Below are 18,453 nucleotides of genomic sequence, written 5' to 3'. Positions count from 1 at the left end.
TGAGGAGAGAGAGTTGTTAGCAGAGATTAATAATGCCATCTGAGAACTAAATATAACAAATTGTATAGTGATGAGTAGGTAACTGAAGATTGTAAGTGAGCCTCTTTTTCATGACACATTACATTTCAATATCTGTAACTGTCCAGGAAGCAGGATGATCTTTAAGGAAGCGCAATATTTCAGAATCATGTTTTCTATTCATGTTTGCTAATTAAATTTGTTGAAGTATTTTAATCCTATTAGACTGTTTAGATAATAAAATCAAACGAGGATTAATTGACTTTGGAATTATTTGGATTTAAATACTGCTCTCTTACTGATCCAGGACAATTTTTGAATACCGTTAAGTGAAGGGAGCCCTTATTTTTTTGTGTAACCATTATTCAGATGTGTCAGCCACATGCTATCTAAGGCAACATTTACACAAATCTTTAAATGCAGTTACCATTATAAAACATCAGCACTGAAGGTTTTCCAGAGTGCCAACTCTTATGCTAGAGGAGATCTTATTATACAACTCTGAATTGTTGTTGAGATAAATAACTTTCACACTTCTTGTACAGGATTGACATCTTCAAGTATGTGATCTATGGCATAGCAGCTGCATTCTTTGTCTATGGCATTTTGCTGATGGTGGAGGGATTCTTTACGACTGGTGCCATCAAGGATCTCTATGGAGATTTCAAAATCACCACCTGCGGCAGATGTGTCAGTGCCTGGGTATGTTAATATGATAACCTTCATTACTTACGTTAATTTCAATAGCATCGTTGGAATAGGTTAGGATATGTTTACAGAGGAAATATGTCTCTAGGGAGAGGGGTTGTTATATAGTCTTATGTTAGTAATTTAAAAACTGCAGCGAGAAAGGAATGGAATAATATGAATGGTCTCCATATTAGCTAAGCAATATCTACTGATGAAAAGTGCTATATAAAAGCTACATAATTAATTAATACTCATGTTTGTAGAAATAATCACTTCACTAATTAAATGGACAGGCTCTTTTGCCCAAGCTAAATGTGAAAACTCATTGCTCAGTATTATGCTCTTTGGCGCAGGACCATGTTTTCATATGTGATTTTATAGTGCCCAACATAGTGGAGCCCTGATCTTGATTGGGGCTTTAGGAACTGTTACATATCTATATATAGGTTGTAATATTTAATCATAGCGAGAGCTGATAAATAGATCAGGCCCTGAACAGTTCCTTATTGTTTAATAATGTGGAGCTGGATTTTGAAGCTTTTACTCACGTTGGTGAACAGTTATTCAAAAGTCATATTCACTTCAAAGCTAAACCACAAATTGACTCCTGGATTAGCTACATGCACATTTTGTGCCCTAAGATTGCTTGGCCAGTCACATTTAGTCTCTGTTTACTACTGAAACAACAAATAATTATATTTTGGGGACTGTGCTGAATAAATTCAAGGGAGTCTTTACTAGCAGAACCTCTCTGGCTTGGAGAGAGGCTACTCTAAATCTGAGAGTATTAAAGATGGGCAGATCAGGGTAGTAAATTTCTTGGCTTACCAAATTATCATTCCTTTCACGTGTGTGTTTGTCCTATTTTCTATTCCATTCTTAGAAGCTCAGGTATTGTCACATCATTTATCAAAAATATTTTGCTGTTTGAGTGGGAGTAGGTGATGATGTACTTTTGGAAGCCTGTAGAATTTTTAAGGTTGGTCATTTTATACCTTGATGATAATAGGCATAACTGCAAATAGCATGAACATAAAATGTTATTCAAAGGAGGGCTAATCACTACACTATATTCTGAGATGACATATATTGATAAGTTGAAGTAAAGGCTAAGAGTACATTCTGGTGACAAAGGGTAAAAACCTTCCAAGAATATAATAGTTATCAAGAGTCAGCTATTAGAAACCCAGGCAATCCATAGCTAAGCTTAACTTGAAAAGAAATCCCCATATTTGAAATTGTGGAAATGCACAGTTAAGGCCATCCTAACAACTGTAACCTGCCCTATATTAATGTCACTCTTTCATCTTCTTGACTTTGTTCTTTTCATAACTACCGGCTGAGATATTAATAGTTGAACCGAGGACTTGTTGAGACCTTTAAAGATGTCTGTAGTCAGAGGCTGGGGACATTATAAATTGAGAAAAGTTACTGTACTGAGACCACCACCAAGTTCTTTGTTCAGTTTTCATATATGCATTCTTCAATACAAAGAGTTATGCTCCATCTACACATTAACTTTTATTCCTTTCATAATAATAAATGCCAAAATCTTATCACCTATGCCTAGGAGGATTCAATATGTATGCTAGCCTGTGGTTTAATACCATGTGTGGCACATGAAATGATTGCTTTCAGTATGCTATTTGTCTAATTGGGAATTTGTGAAGCATGTCTTTTCCTATAAAGAAGCTCATACAGCCACTGTACAATTAAAATTAAGGCAGTCTGGTTTTCATGCCCAATAACAAGATGAACTTGTTTGCTATGGGTGGAGGAAGTTGACAGAGAGGGTGAAATCCTGGCCCAATTTAAGTGAATGGGAGTTTTGTAGCTGATTTCAATGGAGTCAGGATTTTATCCAGAGTATTTTCCCCCCGGGGAGATTCTACGGCAGCTCTAATTCTGTATATTTCTACATGTTCAAATATTTGGGTTTCTTTTAGGTTAAACCCTAATTCTGAATTTCATGGTCCTTTTTGGTGGCTATTTGATAATTAACCTGTTTGTAAGGGTTTAAAAAAACTCCCAAACCTAAGATACTGACATAAGAACATAAGACCAGCCATACTGGGTCAGACCAAAGGTCCATCTAGTCCAGTATCCTGTCTTCCGACAGTGGCCAATCCCAGGTGCCCCAGAGGGAATGAACAGAACAGGTAATCATCAAGTGATCCATCCCTGTCGCCCATTTCCAGCTTTCTGGCAAACAGAGGCAAGGGACACCATCTCTGTCCATCCTGGCTAATAGGCATTAATTGACTATCCTCCATAAACTTATCTACTTCTTTTTTGAATACTGTTATAGTCTTGGCCTTCACAACATCCTCTGTCAAGGAGTTCCACAGGTTGACTGTGCGTTGTGTGGAAAAATATTTCCTTTTGTTTGTTTTAAACCTGCTGCCTTTAATTTCATTTGGTGACCCCTAGTTCTTGTGTAAGGAGTAAATAACACTTCCTTATTTTCTTTCTCCACACCAATCATGATTTTATAGACTTCTCTCATATCCCCCCTCATCATCTCATTTCAAGTTGAAAAGTCCCAGTCTTATTAATCTTCTCATATGGAAGCTATTCCATAACCCTAATCATTTTGCTGCCCTTTTCTGAACCTTTTCCAATTCCAATATATCTTTTTTGAAATGGGGCAACCACATCTGCATGCAGTATTCAAGAACTGGGCGTACCATGGATTTATATAGAGGCAATATGATATTTTCTATCTTATTATCTATCCCTTTCTTAATAAATTAGCTTTTTTGACTGATGCTGCACATTGAGTAGATGTTTTCATAGAACTATCCATAATGACTCCAAGATCTCTTTTTTTAGTGGTAACAGGTAATTTAGACACCATCATTTTATATGTATAGTTGTATAAAGACATACAGTTACATGTATAGTTGTATATAGACGTGCACTCCCAACCTTAATTCCAGCTTAATGAAGACAGCAAATTTGTTTGATTTATATTTGTTTAGAAATGTTTGACATGCATTATCAGCTGAAGGAATCAAGGAATATGTTAAAAGCATTAGAGTAGTTGCTGCAGGGAGCTCTGTGGGTCGCTGGGAGTCACAGGGCAATACTCTGTATTCTCCCTAGCTCTTCAACTGACCTCCTTGAGTTAGCTCTTTATTTCCTGGCCTCTCCTTTCTTCCCATACTTTGATTCCTGCTCTGGTTCTCTATGGCCTTCTTAAGATCAGCAGGAATCTTGTCATGATAAAGAACAGTGGAGTTTTTATTGGTCTTTTTATTTTAATCTAGCCTACAACTCTACATTCTTAAAATATACAGATTTATATCAATTAAAATTTGAGGCAGTCTTGTTCACACCTTTCTTTTACATCATTCAAATATTTTAAAAATAATTCTTATATAAATAAATATATAAAAATAACGACTAGAGAAAAGCAACAATTTTTATTTGAAAAAGATATTGTTAAAACATAGTTGAGTTCTATCATGATGCTTTGGCATTTCTGTATTCCTCTTTTTCACATCACTATGTGTAGGAGGATAAATTCAGAGCACAGTACATGGAGAATTAGACATATAACTCCTATTAAAAAGGTTGCCCTGTGTGTGTAGCCTAGATGGTGCTGTTGCTGTTGCTGTGTAGATCAGATAGGAGAAATTAATGTAGTGTAATTGTAGAGTTGCCAAATTGAGATTATGCTATTGAGGACGATTAGCTCATATCACAGGCTGCAAGAAGGCTTCCTTATATGGAATTCTGGGATATTCATCTTGTAAATTAAAAAAAAACTACTACACAAAACCAAAAAAATCTCAACTACCAGAATCAACCAGTTGCTTTCTAGCAATGTATTCTAAAAGTAACCAAAAAAGATATTCTAAAAGTGACCTCTCTATGGTCTCATATGCACACAGAATATTTATATTCTAAAATAATTTGAAACCACATAATGGCTCTAACTTGAAAAGTGGCACTGTAAAAATGAGGTTGTGTGTTTGTCTCAATGATTCCAGGTAGAATTTGCTCAAATTAAAAAATATTTCTGAACAGTAGCCTTGCAGGCTCACCTGGAGGTCTGGGAATCAAGTTGAGTTCTTTTCCGCTTCAGCATCAGTACCTGCTGATATTAATGAAGTGTATAATACATGTATGCATTGATTACACCAGTAACTAGAGCTGGTCAGAAAATGTTGGCAGGGGGGTGTTGGGGAGGTTTCTGGAAAAATTATTGACAACAAATGGAAAAAAATGGCTTTTGTCAATTTTCTATGGAAAATGTTGACATTTCACTGAGAAACTGAAAACTTTTTGGTATTCAGGTATTCAGTTTTTTTGACAAAAAGTGAAACTTTTGTGTTGAAAGCAGACAGTTTTGCCCTTTTTTGCCCATGTAGACAGGTCCTGAGTAAGTGTCAGTGGTAAAAGTGAGTGACTGTTGTTTCAGAGCTAACTCATTGTTAATGAAGTAAAATAAATTCAAGCACAGATCAGCAGTGGTTTTTAGTCTTCATACCTACATTTCTCAATACTATATGTATATTCCATGAATTAAATAAACAGATATATAGAATGGCAGTGGAGCTTGATTAGCTAGAAAATGAGAAACAAAATTCAATTATGCCTAAAGCCACTTGTGATATAGTTAATGTATTTGAGATCAGGTGGCCCTCCCGTTTATATTCACCTTGATGATCATGGTATGTATCTTTTCCATCTGTGATGTCAGTCAGCTGACTAAATGAAAGACTCATTTCTCAATCATCAGAGCATCTCTTTTCTGAAACCTTGGCTTCTAGGCATCACTTATTGCATACCTAATTATTTTACTTTTTAATCTGAAAAGTTTTGCTATTTTGGGCTGGGTTCCTGCTTCAGTATTATGTTGCTTGCCTTAATACAGTAGCCTGCCATGCACTATCCCTCCATTGCCTCGGACTCTTCTTTTCTTTTGTACTCTCTGTTATTTGACCCAAATTAATTGGGTTGTGAATGTGGCTTTCACACAGTATATGGCATTTTTTCTCAGTCTGTAAGTTTGATCAATACATAATTTTTTTATCAAAATGTTTTCTGAAAATGAGATTGTGTTATATATTTCCAAAGCTTGTCTGACTGTGGGAGCTACTGCACTTTTTCCATGGGTTGTGCCTTCCTATTATGGACATAAAATAATCAAATTGTTAACTCTATCTTCCCTAGGTTTCAGAGAGATTCTCCTCTGAATATACAAATGTACAATTGTAGCTGTCTGCATAATAGCTCTATTGTTCATCTGATGAATATGAGTTTTGCTGACCCTATCCTTTGCTCAACTGGCAGGCCTATTTTGATGCTAGTAGTTAGCCATCTTATTCAATCTCTTTTATCAGTAAGATTGTTATTTTCTCCCACAAATGTCGACATCAATATTATAGACTCAGTTGCTACCATAGAAGTCACACTTTCTGTCCCATTTAGTTTCTAGTCTATATGTCCGTGAATTCTTATCCTTCCAGTTAACTTCTCCAAAGTCTGCAAGAGCAGCAAACTATGTTTTTCCTCTCTGGCTCATCCTTACCATGAAGCAGATCTTGCCACTTACTCCTGCCATGATTGCTTCCTTATTCCCCTTGTTACTATTATAGTATTTACCTGTTAATCACAAGTAGGAATTTTCTGTTGCTATGTATGTTCCATATGATTGTGTGGTAGTGAAAAAGGGCAAAGTTGAATTATATTCTAGAGGAGAAAGTGCAGGGACTTAAACAACGGATGCAGTTATTGAATCAAACCATAGAAACTACATCATGTAGATGACCAAAGGTGGTACTGTCCAGACCAGAAATGGAATAGACAGAGGTGGATAAATGAAAATGGAAGATTTTGGCAGCAAAGAGTGGGGAAATAGAATTTGGGGGAGGGGGAGATTTTGGCAGCAAGAAAAGGAAGAAGGGAATATTAGAGATTGTGTGCAAGCAAATCTTTGAAAAATACAAAAACTAATATGAATAGCAAAGCTTACTGGAGAGGTGACTTGCAGAATTGTATGGTCTAAATTTACTCCCACTGTCTATGTTAGGGTGGGCAAACTACAGCCCGTGGGCCGCATCTGGCCTGTCAGATGTTTTAATCTGGCCCTCGAGCTTGCAACGGGGAGCGGGGTCTGGGGCTTGCCCTGCTCCACACATGCCGTGGCTCTGTGCAGCTCCCGGAAGCAGTGGCATGTTTCCCCTCCAGCTCCTACGCGTAGGTGGTTCTGCACACTGCTCTGCCCCAAGCGCTGCCCCTGCAACTCCCATTGGTCGGGAACCATGAGCATTCATGGCCCACCATACAATTTCTATATCCAGATGTGGCCCTCAGTCCAAAAAGATTGCCCACCTCTGGTCTATGTCCTCCTAGCAGTGTGTAATGAACAGGGCTCAAATTTGGCTGGGTTGCTGTGGGTTAGCAACCCAGAACATTCTTTCAGGATCCCCTCTTATTCTGAAGAATCTCAGATGTCATGTACGTGAAAAGGTCTGTAGATGTTAAAGTGGTGCAGAAAATCTTTACAAAGTGAGTTTTACGTAGATGATGCAGAGATGTCTCCCTGAGTTTGTAGGGACACTGAAACAACTCAGATTTCCAAGGCTAATAATTTAAAAGTAAACATTGTTAATTCACATAGTTTATTGAAGCACGTAAGGAAAGAGGGAGGATCATATTATGAACATCTTCATAATTTATTGTAAGGGCTCCATGAGAGAATATTGATTAGGAGAGTATTATTATTATTTTGTCTCCCCAGTTTGACCATTGGAGTCAAGAAGCCAGAAGAGAGGAACATAGATTAGGGGGGCATCTGAGCCATGCCTAAAGGGGAGTGCCTACAAGTTCATTCAGTCCTACTTCTTGGTCAGTCAAACGCTAAAACAAACAAATTTGTTTACATTTACGGGAGATAATGCTGCCTGCTTCTTATTTACAATGTCATCTGAAAGTGAGAACGGGCATTCACACGGCACTTTTGCAGCTGCCATTGCAAGGTATTTACATGCCAGATGTGCTAAACATTTGTATTCCCCTTCATGCTTCGGCCACCCTTCCAGAGAACATGTTTCCAAGCTGATGCTCATTTAAAAAAATAATGCATTAATTAAATTTGTAACTGAACTCCTTGGAGGACAATTGTACGTTTCCTGCTCAGTTTTACCCGCATTCTGCCATATATTTCATGTCATAGCAGTCTCAAATGATGACCCAGCATATATTCTTCATTTTAAGAACACTTTCGCTGCAGATCTGATAAAATGCCAAGAAGGTACTAATGTGAGATTTCTAAAGATGGCTACAGCACTAAACCCAAGGTTTAAGAACCTAAAGTGCCTTCCAAAATCTGAGAGGGATGACCTGTGGAGCATGCTTTCCAGAAGTCTTAAAAGAGCAACACTCCGATGTGGAAACTACAGAACCCAAACCACCAAAAAAGAAAATCTGCTGGTGGCATGTGACTCAGATGATGAAAATGAACATGTGTCGGTCCGCACTGCTTTGGATCGTTATTGAGCAGAACCCATCATCAGCATGGATGCATGTCCTCTGGAATGGTGCTTGAAGTATGAAGGGACATATGAATCGTTAAGGCATCTGGCACATAAATATCTTGCAGTGCCGGCTACAACATTGTTTTGAATGTAGCGTGGGTTTTTTTGGTACATAATTCAACATTTTTAAGTTGCACTTTCATGATAAAGAGATTGCACTACAGTACTTGTAATAGGGGAACTGAAAAATACTATCTTTTGTTTTTTACAGTGCAAATACTTGTATCAAAAATAAAGTGAGCACTGTACGCTTTGTATTCTTTGTAATTGAAATCAATATATTTGAAAACATTCAAAAATATTTAAATACATGGTATTCTATTATTGTTTAACAGTGTGATTAATCATGATTAATTTTTTAAATCATGATTGATTGATTTTTTAAATCTCTTGATAGCCCTAGTAAAACAATCCAAAACTCAGAGATTCAAAGGAAGCATGACACTTTGCGAGCACTAATGTTTAAAAAAAAATTGTTGAGGACAGCAATTTAGATAAGCATTCACATTGTTGTAGAGCAGCAAATAAAACTTGTGTTCTTTGGATTGCAGAAGCAGAGTCATCACATCTAGGGAATCATTTTTAAACTTTTAAACCATTTTTATGAATGAACTCAGTTTGTTCTATAGATTACAATGAGATCTACAAAACAAAATTTGAACAAAAATCTAGTTAGGCATTTGAGTTGTGTGCATAATATTTCTGATCAGATCATGAGTAGTGTATTTTTGAACAATACACAGAGAACTCAAAAAAGATGAACAGATGTTGGTGGCCCTCCAAAGAAAATAATTGACTACATCTTCATGGTCACCAAGGGTAGAAAATTTGAACCAAAAGGAAATAATTGAAGAATGTAAAAAGAACTGTAAAAAAAAGAGTCAGAATGAGCATTGCATTTAGCTATAGCAATAACAGCTGCTACCACTCTAGAATGTAAATAATGTTTCTTTAGGTAATATTTAATAGCATAAATCAGAAGGGTAGAAACCCCAGATTTGTATAAGGGACTGCTACACACTTCCCAGGCTAAAGCTGTTGGGAATTAATTGTTTGTTATATTACAGAGATCTGAACAATTCTTATCCTTTGAAGTTTCTCACTTCCTTTCACTATTTGCTATTAACTTTTTATGGATTTTTTTTAGATATGAATATACATTACAGTATGTGGATTAATTAGGATTATTATAGAAATATGAGAGATTGATCTTGGTTATTACAAACTAGCCCATTATTAATAGAATATAGAGCCCAATATTCTCATTTCCTTACTCTTACAATCAATTGGTGGTAGGAAAGCAAGTGAAGAAGAATCAATCAAATGACACCAGTAAAGTAGTATGAAATATGTTAGTGTTCCAACAAGGAGGGACTAATCTAGGAGTTGTAACATAGCATGTAACATAGCAGAGAGAGATGAAGGATGAACATATCTTTGTAGAAGCAATAATGAAAGACAAATGAGAAGTGTGTGTGTGTGTGTGCACGCGCTTGCATTAGGGAGTGGTAGTGATGGTGGTAAATCAGGCAAAAAACTTTGGAAGGATATCTTTGCTGTGATTTATAAATCTTTCTGTAGGGTATCAATATTTTTATATCAATGTTCCCAATCATCCAGCATCTCTTGGGTTTTGAAATGCAAATATTTAGCTGCTCATATTTCACTTTTTACTTGTGCACAAGAGGGAAAGAACTGGGATTATCTTATTTAGGTGGCTATGGGGCGAGATGTGGAGGTGGGAGCCTAGTTGTTGTGGCCTACTTAATCGAATCTTTCTTGAACCTTGGTTTAGATTTTACTGTGCTTTAAAAAGGGGGGGGGGGTTGCCCTCTGGATACCAAGAAGGGGGAAAACATCCCCCTATATCTTTTTCTTTGTTTTTGGAGCATTATTTGATTTTTTTAAGTTATAAAAGCATCCTTATCCATTTAATATATAGTCATGGGAAATGATTCTTGACATGTTTGAAATGAATAATTTTATGACATCATATTGATTTACATGGGATTTATTGGTTTTCTGTTACACATCTGAAAGTTAGAAGATATGATGTAGAAAGTGATTGCCTTCCTTGTTCTGATTACTCCCTAAAAGACTCTTCCAGTATTTATAAAAGCAGCAAAGAGTCTTGTGGCACCTTATAGACTAACAGACATTTTGGAGCATGAGCTTTCGTGGGTGAATACATGCATGCATCCGACGAAGTGGGTATTCACCCACGAAAGCTCATGCTCCAAAATGTCTGTTAGTCTATAAGGTGCCACAAGACTCTTTGCTGCTTTTACAGATCCAGACTAACACGGCTACCCCTCTGATACTTTCCAGTATTTAGATTCTCACTGATGGAGTTAACATTTGTGGCTTGTCAACACTATTGTAATTCTACATTTATATTATGGTAGCACATAAAGGCCAATTAATTCTACTGTGTTAGGTGACTAGGCAACTAAAGTTTTATACTCAGAGAACTACTTTTAAGTGTATTACAGTATTTAAGCAGTAAATATAACAGGAATTTAACACTTGGGAACAGTACAATTAATGTGATAAACCTCTGAAACTTTACTGATATGTAATTGAGTTTAAGGGAGTCTAACCGCTGTAGCTTATACATTTGTATACTGTGTATCTCCTTGGGTATAAGTTAATTTATTTTTATTTAGTTATTCATCTAGATTTAAAATAATAAAGACATCTATCCAAGGCTCAAGGCACCTAAACCCAATTCATCATACAACAAATATAATTAAATTAAATCTCAGCAGCATTAAAATCAATTCCACAGGAATTCGATTGTCCAGCCACCTGCCCCCTTCAGCTAGGAAGCACAGACCCTCAGCCTTCTCCAGAGACCCTATCAAACAGGTGTCTTTTGTAGCATGCCTGAAAAGTCACCAGACTTGTGCTATTTCAGACCAGAAGGGAGCAAGTTCCAGAGTGCCGCAATTCTCACAGAGAATGCCCTGCCAGCCTCTTTTATAGTGAGGGGATGATTAAAGGATTAGAAAATATGCCTTATAGTGATAGATTCAAAGGGCTCAATCTATTTATCTTAACAAAGGTAAAGTCAAGGTGACTTAATAGCAGCACATAAGTATCTACATGAGGAACAAATATTTAATATGGGCTCCCAAATCTAGCAGAGAAAGGTACAAGATGATTCAGGGCTGAGAGTTGAAGGTAGGCAAATTCAGACTGTAAATAAGGTGTACATTTTAACCATTGGAACAATTTATCAAGGGTATGGTGCTGGATTCTCCATCTCTGACAACTTTTAAATCAAGATTGGATGTGTTTATAAAAGATCTGCTTTGTGAATCCAGCTCTGTGTGTTCAGTAGGGACAGATCACAACGGTGGCAGTATGCTACAGGGAGAGAGGTCGTTCTTCAAATAGGCTGATCCGAGGCCGTTTAAGGCTTTAGAGCTCATAACCAATGCAGAACCAGTGCAGCTCTTGAAACACTGGGGTCATGTGCTCCCAGAGAGATACCCTGCTCAGTAAATGCCTTCATTTCTGCTCTAGCTTCAGTCTCTGAATGATTTTAATGGCTGCAGCACATCTTGAGGTAACAAAAGCATTGATAACAGTTGCAAGGTCCACATCACAACCTCTTAGTCAGACACAGATTGTAAAAAGTTGATTGGATCACTGCTGTAATATGACTGTAAAACAGCAGCTGGGAGTCTAAGTTGTGAACACTATTAACTAATTGCAGATGTACTCCCTCAATTGAAGGGATGGAAGAGACTTCCACCATCTCCTCTAGCTGCTTCTCTTAACCCACCATAATCACCTCAGTCTTCTCTGGGTTGAGCTTCAATCACCTTACTCCCATCCATGCCCCCATCTTGATTAGACACTGGCTGAGGTGTTGAACTGCATGATTTAAATCAGATGAGATAAAGACATATTGAAACCCCATGCTGCCTTACTAACTCTTCCACCAGCCCCATGTACATATTGAACAGGAGTGATGACAATATGGCATGCTGCAGTGCCCTACTTGGCAGTAGCTAGGTGGCTTGGGGAGAGGCTGAGTAGTAGAGAAACCCCCTTTTTTTGTATCAGCCAGGAGGGTTTGGAGTTGAACAGTGGTTCTCAAACTGTGGGTTGGGACCCAAAGTTGGTCACAACCCCATTTTAATGGGGTCACCAGGGCTGACTTAGATTTTCTGGGGCCCACTGCCCGGGGCCAAAGCTGAAGCCTGACCCCACCGCCCAGGGCCGAAGCCAAAGCCCAAGGGCTTCCGCCCTGTGCGACGGGGCTCAGGTTACAGGCCCCCTGCCTGGGGCTAAAGCCCTTGGACTTGGGCTTTGCTCCCATCCCCTGCCAGGGCAGTGGGGCTTGGGCAGGCTCAGGCTTCAGTCCCCTGGGGTCATATAGTAATTGTCAGAAGTTTGAGAATCCCTGGAGTAGAAGAAATGACAGAATGCACCTTCTCTCTTTTAGCAGCTAGAAAATTCTAGATCTTCTGTTTAATATTTATAAATTCACATTAATTAGACATCTAGTCAGAGGTTGACAAGAAAGATGGAACCTTCAAGAAGATTCCACCTGGCGGTGACAGTAGAGCCTGGGATTTCATCAGAATATTGCTCCTGAATACCTTGACAGGGGACCACTATCCTTATCTTGTATGGACATCTATTAGTAGCTTTAGTTCTCTGGTTAGTAGTTGTCTGGTAATTTTTTCAAGACCTGATCATGAAAGTAGAATGTAGGATAACACTACATCATGGACTTTTGCATCTTACTTATGAACATAAAATGCAATGGAATGAAACGTTTAAGGAAACTTTATTATATTATGTTCGGCTTCTTGCACTGATAAATGTGATAAGTTAGAGGAGCTATTTTCACTATTAACAAAATATATAGTGTGCTAAAGAAGCAAATGTGGTGTTTTTTAAGGTTCAGCACTGCTGTTTCATAAATCATTTCTTCCTTTGACTTGTCAGGTAGCCGAACACTATTTCAAAGGAGTACCATCCCTTTTAAATCTGAGCAGATTGCATTTTGAATTTAATTCTGGCAGTGAACGGGCTTCTCAATAAATGTTTATGGGAAGATCTCTAGAAGAAAGAGAGAAGACTTTATAACAGAGAAAATTCACTAATAAATATTTTGGTTACTCACCTGTAGTCTTCACATAAGTATATCCTGTAATTTCTAAATTCCACTCAATTTTAGAAAAAAAAAACATAAAAATTACCATTTTATGTGTTAGCTGATCATTGTTTTAGGCTGTGCTTAAACACAACTGGACCTGTATTACCCAAGCCAATGCAATTTGATTCTGTGGTTACCACCTTGCTGAAACCACCATGAAGGATAATTGCCCATTAATAATGGTTTTAACAGGGCTGCAAATCTGTCATATGTCCAAAGACCTTCATAGACTTTGGCCTTTTGGACACTATTGCATGTAATCTGAAAAATATCCTTGATCAACTGTTTGTTGGACTCCCTGGCTTCTTTGGTGTGCCTGTTCCCCCTCAGGCAGCAAAGAAAAGAAGAGAAAGGGAAAAGGAAAAAAACCCCTCCCTGGCGTTCAAGCAGCCAAAAGGAAAAATTTGTTCTTTTAAAATCCTGAGATCTGTGCTTCTGGTTCAAAACTATCCCACCACTGCCACCAGGTCAAGGCTGAATGCTCACTCTGTCACTCTAAGTGCAGAAGCGGGGGCCCACAAGGATTCTAAAAATTAATACTATTAAACTCCCAACGTTACAGCTTTCTCTGACCTTGGCTTGGTAAACACCACCACCCAAATGCAAAAACAAACAAACAAACAACCTTGGATCCAGGAAGGAGCACTTGGGAATTCCTCCCTGTGGGGTACCCTCAAGCCCTTTCACCCACCCTCCGGGGAAGAGCTAAGAAAGAAAACAAAGGAAATTAGCTGTGGCTATCAGCTAAACAAACAACATGCACAACCTCTTAGGACACCAAAAATCCAATCCTGTTCTTAAAAAAGGTAACTTTTAATAAAACAAAAAGGAAAAAATTACATCTGGAACTTAGGTTTTTTGCTAGATTTTAAAAGAACCAATTACAAAAATTAACCACCCAAAATAGCTTTCTTGGGGATTCAGCTTAAAAGTTACAAGCAAACAAGGACATCAAGGGCTAGTACAGAGGAGATCCATAAGCCAAAATAAAAAAAATAAACAGAAGTAAACCTAATTGCGGCTTCCTAAACATTTACTTACATATTTGGGTCGTTAAAAGTAGTTCTAGATATGATCTGATGGTTTTCATATCTGGTTCAAACTTTACACAGCATTCCTGCTGCCCGTCTCTGCAGCCCCAAAAGCAACAGACAAAGGGAAAGTTTCTTTCCCAATTTTAAAAAGTTCTACCTTCTCATTGGCTCTTTTGGTCAGGTGCCCACTCCTTTTCTTTTACCTGTGGGCTTGTTAACCCTTTACAGGCAAAGCAAGAAGAGAACAGTCCAAGAGGGATTTTACAGCTAACTAGCTGGCTGTGTGTCCATCAAAGGGAGCTACTGCCTGCTTCCCCCTCCCCCCCCCCCCCGCCACCCCTTCATGTATCACATCACTGGCTTCCTGGTTCTGCAATGTTAATTAGAGCATGTAGTGGACCAGTAGTCCTTCAGTTGAAAGCACTGAGTCAACAAAGAAAAAAAAATAAAAGCAGAAGTTCTTGTTTGGTCTTAGAGTAAATACAGTTCTAAAGACTTTGCTTTGTCTTCACTTATGCCTGTGTTAACACATGCACACATAGCAGAAGGGTTCGTAAACTTCCATGTTCAGAAAGAGCACAGGAACGCAGGACAGTGTATGAAAATTGGGCAGCATAGCTATAAAATATAATTAATATGAAAGATATGGTCCTATCCATTAGATTATAGTACATTTAACTACACATACTGAGGTATTAACATAAAAATAACTTTGCTTTATGCTTTTTAAGAATGCTTTCTTTCTCATTTTTTTAAGCCCTAGAAAGGGACTCTTAAACAGGACCAAAGCACACATTGGTATTTCTTGCAAAAGTATAAAACATCAACAGGGGAGATGTTTTTTTTACCCCTAAAGTGAAATTTTAAAATAAGCCCTAAATTGAAAAGCTATTCTAAGAGGGGAACAAACTTGCATAGAATAGTCTCTGTCATTTCTTGCTCCTAATTTAAAAAATAGCAATAAAACTCTTTAGCTTGATAATACATTAAGAACATCTTTTGCTTTTTAGTCTGGAATTCAAAGCTCTTAAGTGCTGCTATGTTGCCAACTAATTACTTGTAAATGAATTCCTGGGGTTGGACCAGATGTTGTCTCATCATATGTGTGGCTTGGGGAAATGGAACCCAGAGAATGAGTACAGATAGAAACTTAATAATAGTGTGGAGGAAAAAATACTTAATAGTGCTGAACATTTTCTTTGTAATAGATGCCTTCCTTTCAATTCACACTATGTAAAGCAGTTCACACATGCCATAGTCTTTGATATAGGATCATAGGGGATGCAGACCATGCTATACTTATCTATCATCTATGTATTTTGATTTAGATCCCTCTAACATGTCCATATTTGGTGAGGAGAGAGAGAGAATAGATCACTGGCAGTAATAATCCATTTCCACAATGTCTCTATGCTTAAATCAGAGCTATTATTCTCACTTTTCTGTCGCAGCCTGCTATCATTCTTTAATTCTCTGGGACAAATTCAGAGGCAATGCAGTACAAATTGGTATGTCCACCTTACTGGATATTAAGTGTTATTGTTACACACTGAAGAAGGTTATAGAAGGAAAGTAACCAATAGGAGGGTGCAAAGAAGATGTAAGATAGAGCAAGCCCCAGTGTACTTTATCTTTCATCTTTTTGCTCTTGATAATTGTTTTTACTGCTACAATCCCAGCTTTCCACCTCAGCATGCTGCTTGCACTCACAGTTTACACTGCCATTTACATCACCTCTGAGTATGGCTTTCTATTTGTTCACATAACCAAGAACTTGGACTTACAGTAAGCCTTTGAAAAGGTCTCTCACTAAAGGCTCTTAAGCAAAGTAAGCAGTCATGGTAAGAAGGAGGGTCCTCTCATGGATCAGTAACTGGTTAAATCACAGGAAATAAAGGGTAGAAATAAAAGGTCAGTTTTCAGAATGGAGAGAGGTAAGTGGTGGTGTCCCCCAGGGATCTGCACTGAGACCAGTGCTGTTCAATATATTCATAAATGATCTGGAAAAAGGGGTAAACAGTGAGGTGGTACAATTTGCAGACAATACAAAATTGCTCAAGATAATTAAGTCCAAAGGTGACTGCAAAGAGTTATAAAGGGATCTTATGAAACTGAGTGACTGTGCAACAAAATGGCAGATGAAATTTTCAGTGTTGATAAATGCAAAGTAATGCACATTGGAAAACATAATCCCAACTATCTATACAAAATGATGGGATCTAAATGAGCTGTTACCACTCAAGAAAGAGCTTTTGGAGTCATTGTGAAAAAATCCACTCAATGTGCAGCAGCAGTCAAAAAAGCTAACAAAATGTTAGGAACCATTATGAAAGGGATAGATAATAAGACAGAAAATATCGTAATGCTACTACATATAGCCATGGTATGCTCACACCTTGAATACTGTGTGCAGTTCTGGTCAACCTATCTCAAAAAAGATATATTAGAATTGGAAAAGGTACAGAGAAAGATAATAAAAATGATTAAGGGTATGGAACAGCTTCCATATGAGGAGAGATTAAAAAGCCTGGGATTGTTCAGCTTGGAAAAGAGACAGTGAAGGGATGATATGATAGAAGTTTATAAAATCATAAATGGTATAGAGAAAGTGAATAAGGAAATGTTATTTACTTCTTCACATAACACAAGAACCAGGGTTCACCAAATGAAATTAATAGGCAGCAGGTTTAAAGCAAACAAAATGAAGTACTTCTTCACACAACACACAATCAACCTGTGGAACTCATTTCCAAGGGATGTTGTGAAGGGCAAAAGTATAATGGGATTCAAAAATAATTAGGTAAGTTCATGGAGGATAGGTCCATCAATGGCTATTAGCCAACGTGGTCAGAGATGCAACCCCCTGCTCTGGGTGGTCCTAGTCTCTACCTGCCAGACTGGGAGTGGATGGCAGGGGATGGATCACTCAATGATTACTTGTTCTGTTCATTCCCTCTGAAGCACCTGACACTGGCCACTGTTGGAAAATAGGATACTGGGCTAGATGGGCCATTGGCCTGACCCATTGTGGCCATTCTTATGAACTGTGGGGGGAAATCTGATTTAATTCATTTTTGACCCTTATAGGGGCACCATCTTGTCAAGGTTCTTGAGTTCTTCTTGATTCTTCATTATCTCTTGGTCTTTCATTAGTTCATGTAATAGAGGAACAGACTCTACTAATGGTGGCAGGGTTTGTCTGTGGTGTAAATTGGTGCATACTGCTACTTAACTCTACATCTAGCCATGTTTAGCTTTCTTTTATTGTAGTGACATAGACAGGAATGTAGCCACAGTACTACAGTGATATAAAGTCCTCATACTGGATTTAATATTTGGGTTTTTTAAAATTATGCAAAAGAACTTTCTTTAGAGGAACCAGAAAATGTGTTGCTGTTTTCCTCATTGTTTAAGGTCTAGCTTTTTCCTGGTTTGTTGTGCAGATCATCCAGCATTATTTAGATTAGTTCCTCACTCTCAGATTCAGTGTTTGATATGCACTGTAGGGATTCAGGCTTTAGGCTGTCATTGGGACTATCATGGGGTGCAGCCGTCATCGCCAGACTGGCACCTCTTCCTGGTCGTGCTGGGAATTAGCTCGACGCTGACTGCCCTATCCACAATCTGCACACCGGCAATCTGTCTTTGTTCCCACCTACAGCTCTTCTCTCAGCTCCCAGAACTGCAGCATCCTCTTTGCGACTCAGCCCTCTGGCTAGGTTGCCATCCGTGTTTCCCCGTTCCGGGTGGGGATTGTTTCTGTCCAACCCTAGTGGTTGGGACCTGGACCCACCCACTTCTCCGGGCCTCAGCCCAGGAATCCTGTAACTAGCAGCTTCCCGCTGCTCCTGTGTAACCTCAGTCAATGCTGTTATATTTTCCTGGGCCACTACCCTACGGCCCCAGCATCCTCTTTGCCCTCACGTCAGGGCAATCAGCTGCTCAGTCCCAGCAGCCAGCCAGGAGGTCCCACTTGCTTCCCTGGTCC

The 18,453-nt window shown here is 38.4% G+C and overlaps 1 protein-coding gene across 3 annotated transcripts in view; it reads left to right on the top strand.

Moving 5' to 3' along the window:
- GPM6A (glycoprotein M6A) overlaps positions 1-18,453 on the top strand; it is a 323,841-nt gene that overhangs the window by 281,841 nt on the left and 23,547 nt on the right. For all 3 annotated transcript variants that reach the window (XM_039542540.1, XM_039542539.1, XM_039542538.1), the window contains one exon: positions 564-720. In XM_039542540.1, coding sequence (XP_039398474.1) covers positions 564-720 — 157 coding nt within the window. The remainder of the gene's footprint in view (positions 1-563; positions 721-18,453) is intronic.

This window comes from Mauremys reevesii, linkage group 5, assembly GCF_016161935.1.
Source record: "Mauremys reevesii isolate NIE-2019 linkage group 5, ASM1616193v1, whole genome shotgun sequence".
NCBI lineage: Eukaryota > Metazoa > Chordata > Testudines > Geoemydidae > Mauremys > Mauremys reevesii.
This window is presented reverse-complemented; position numbering and strand designations above follow the sequence as displayed.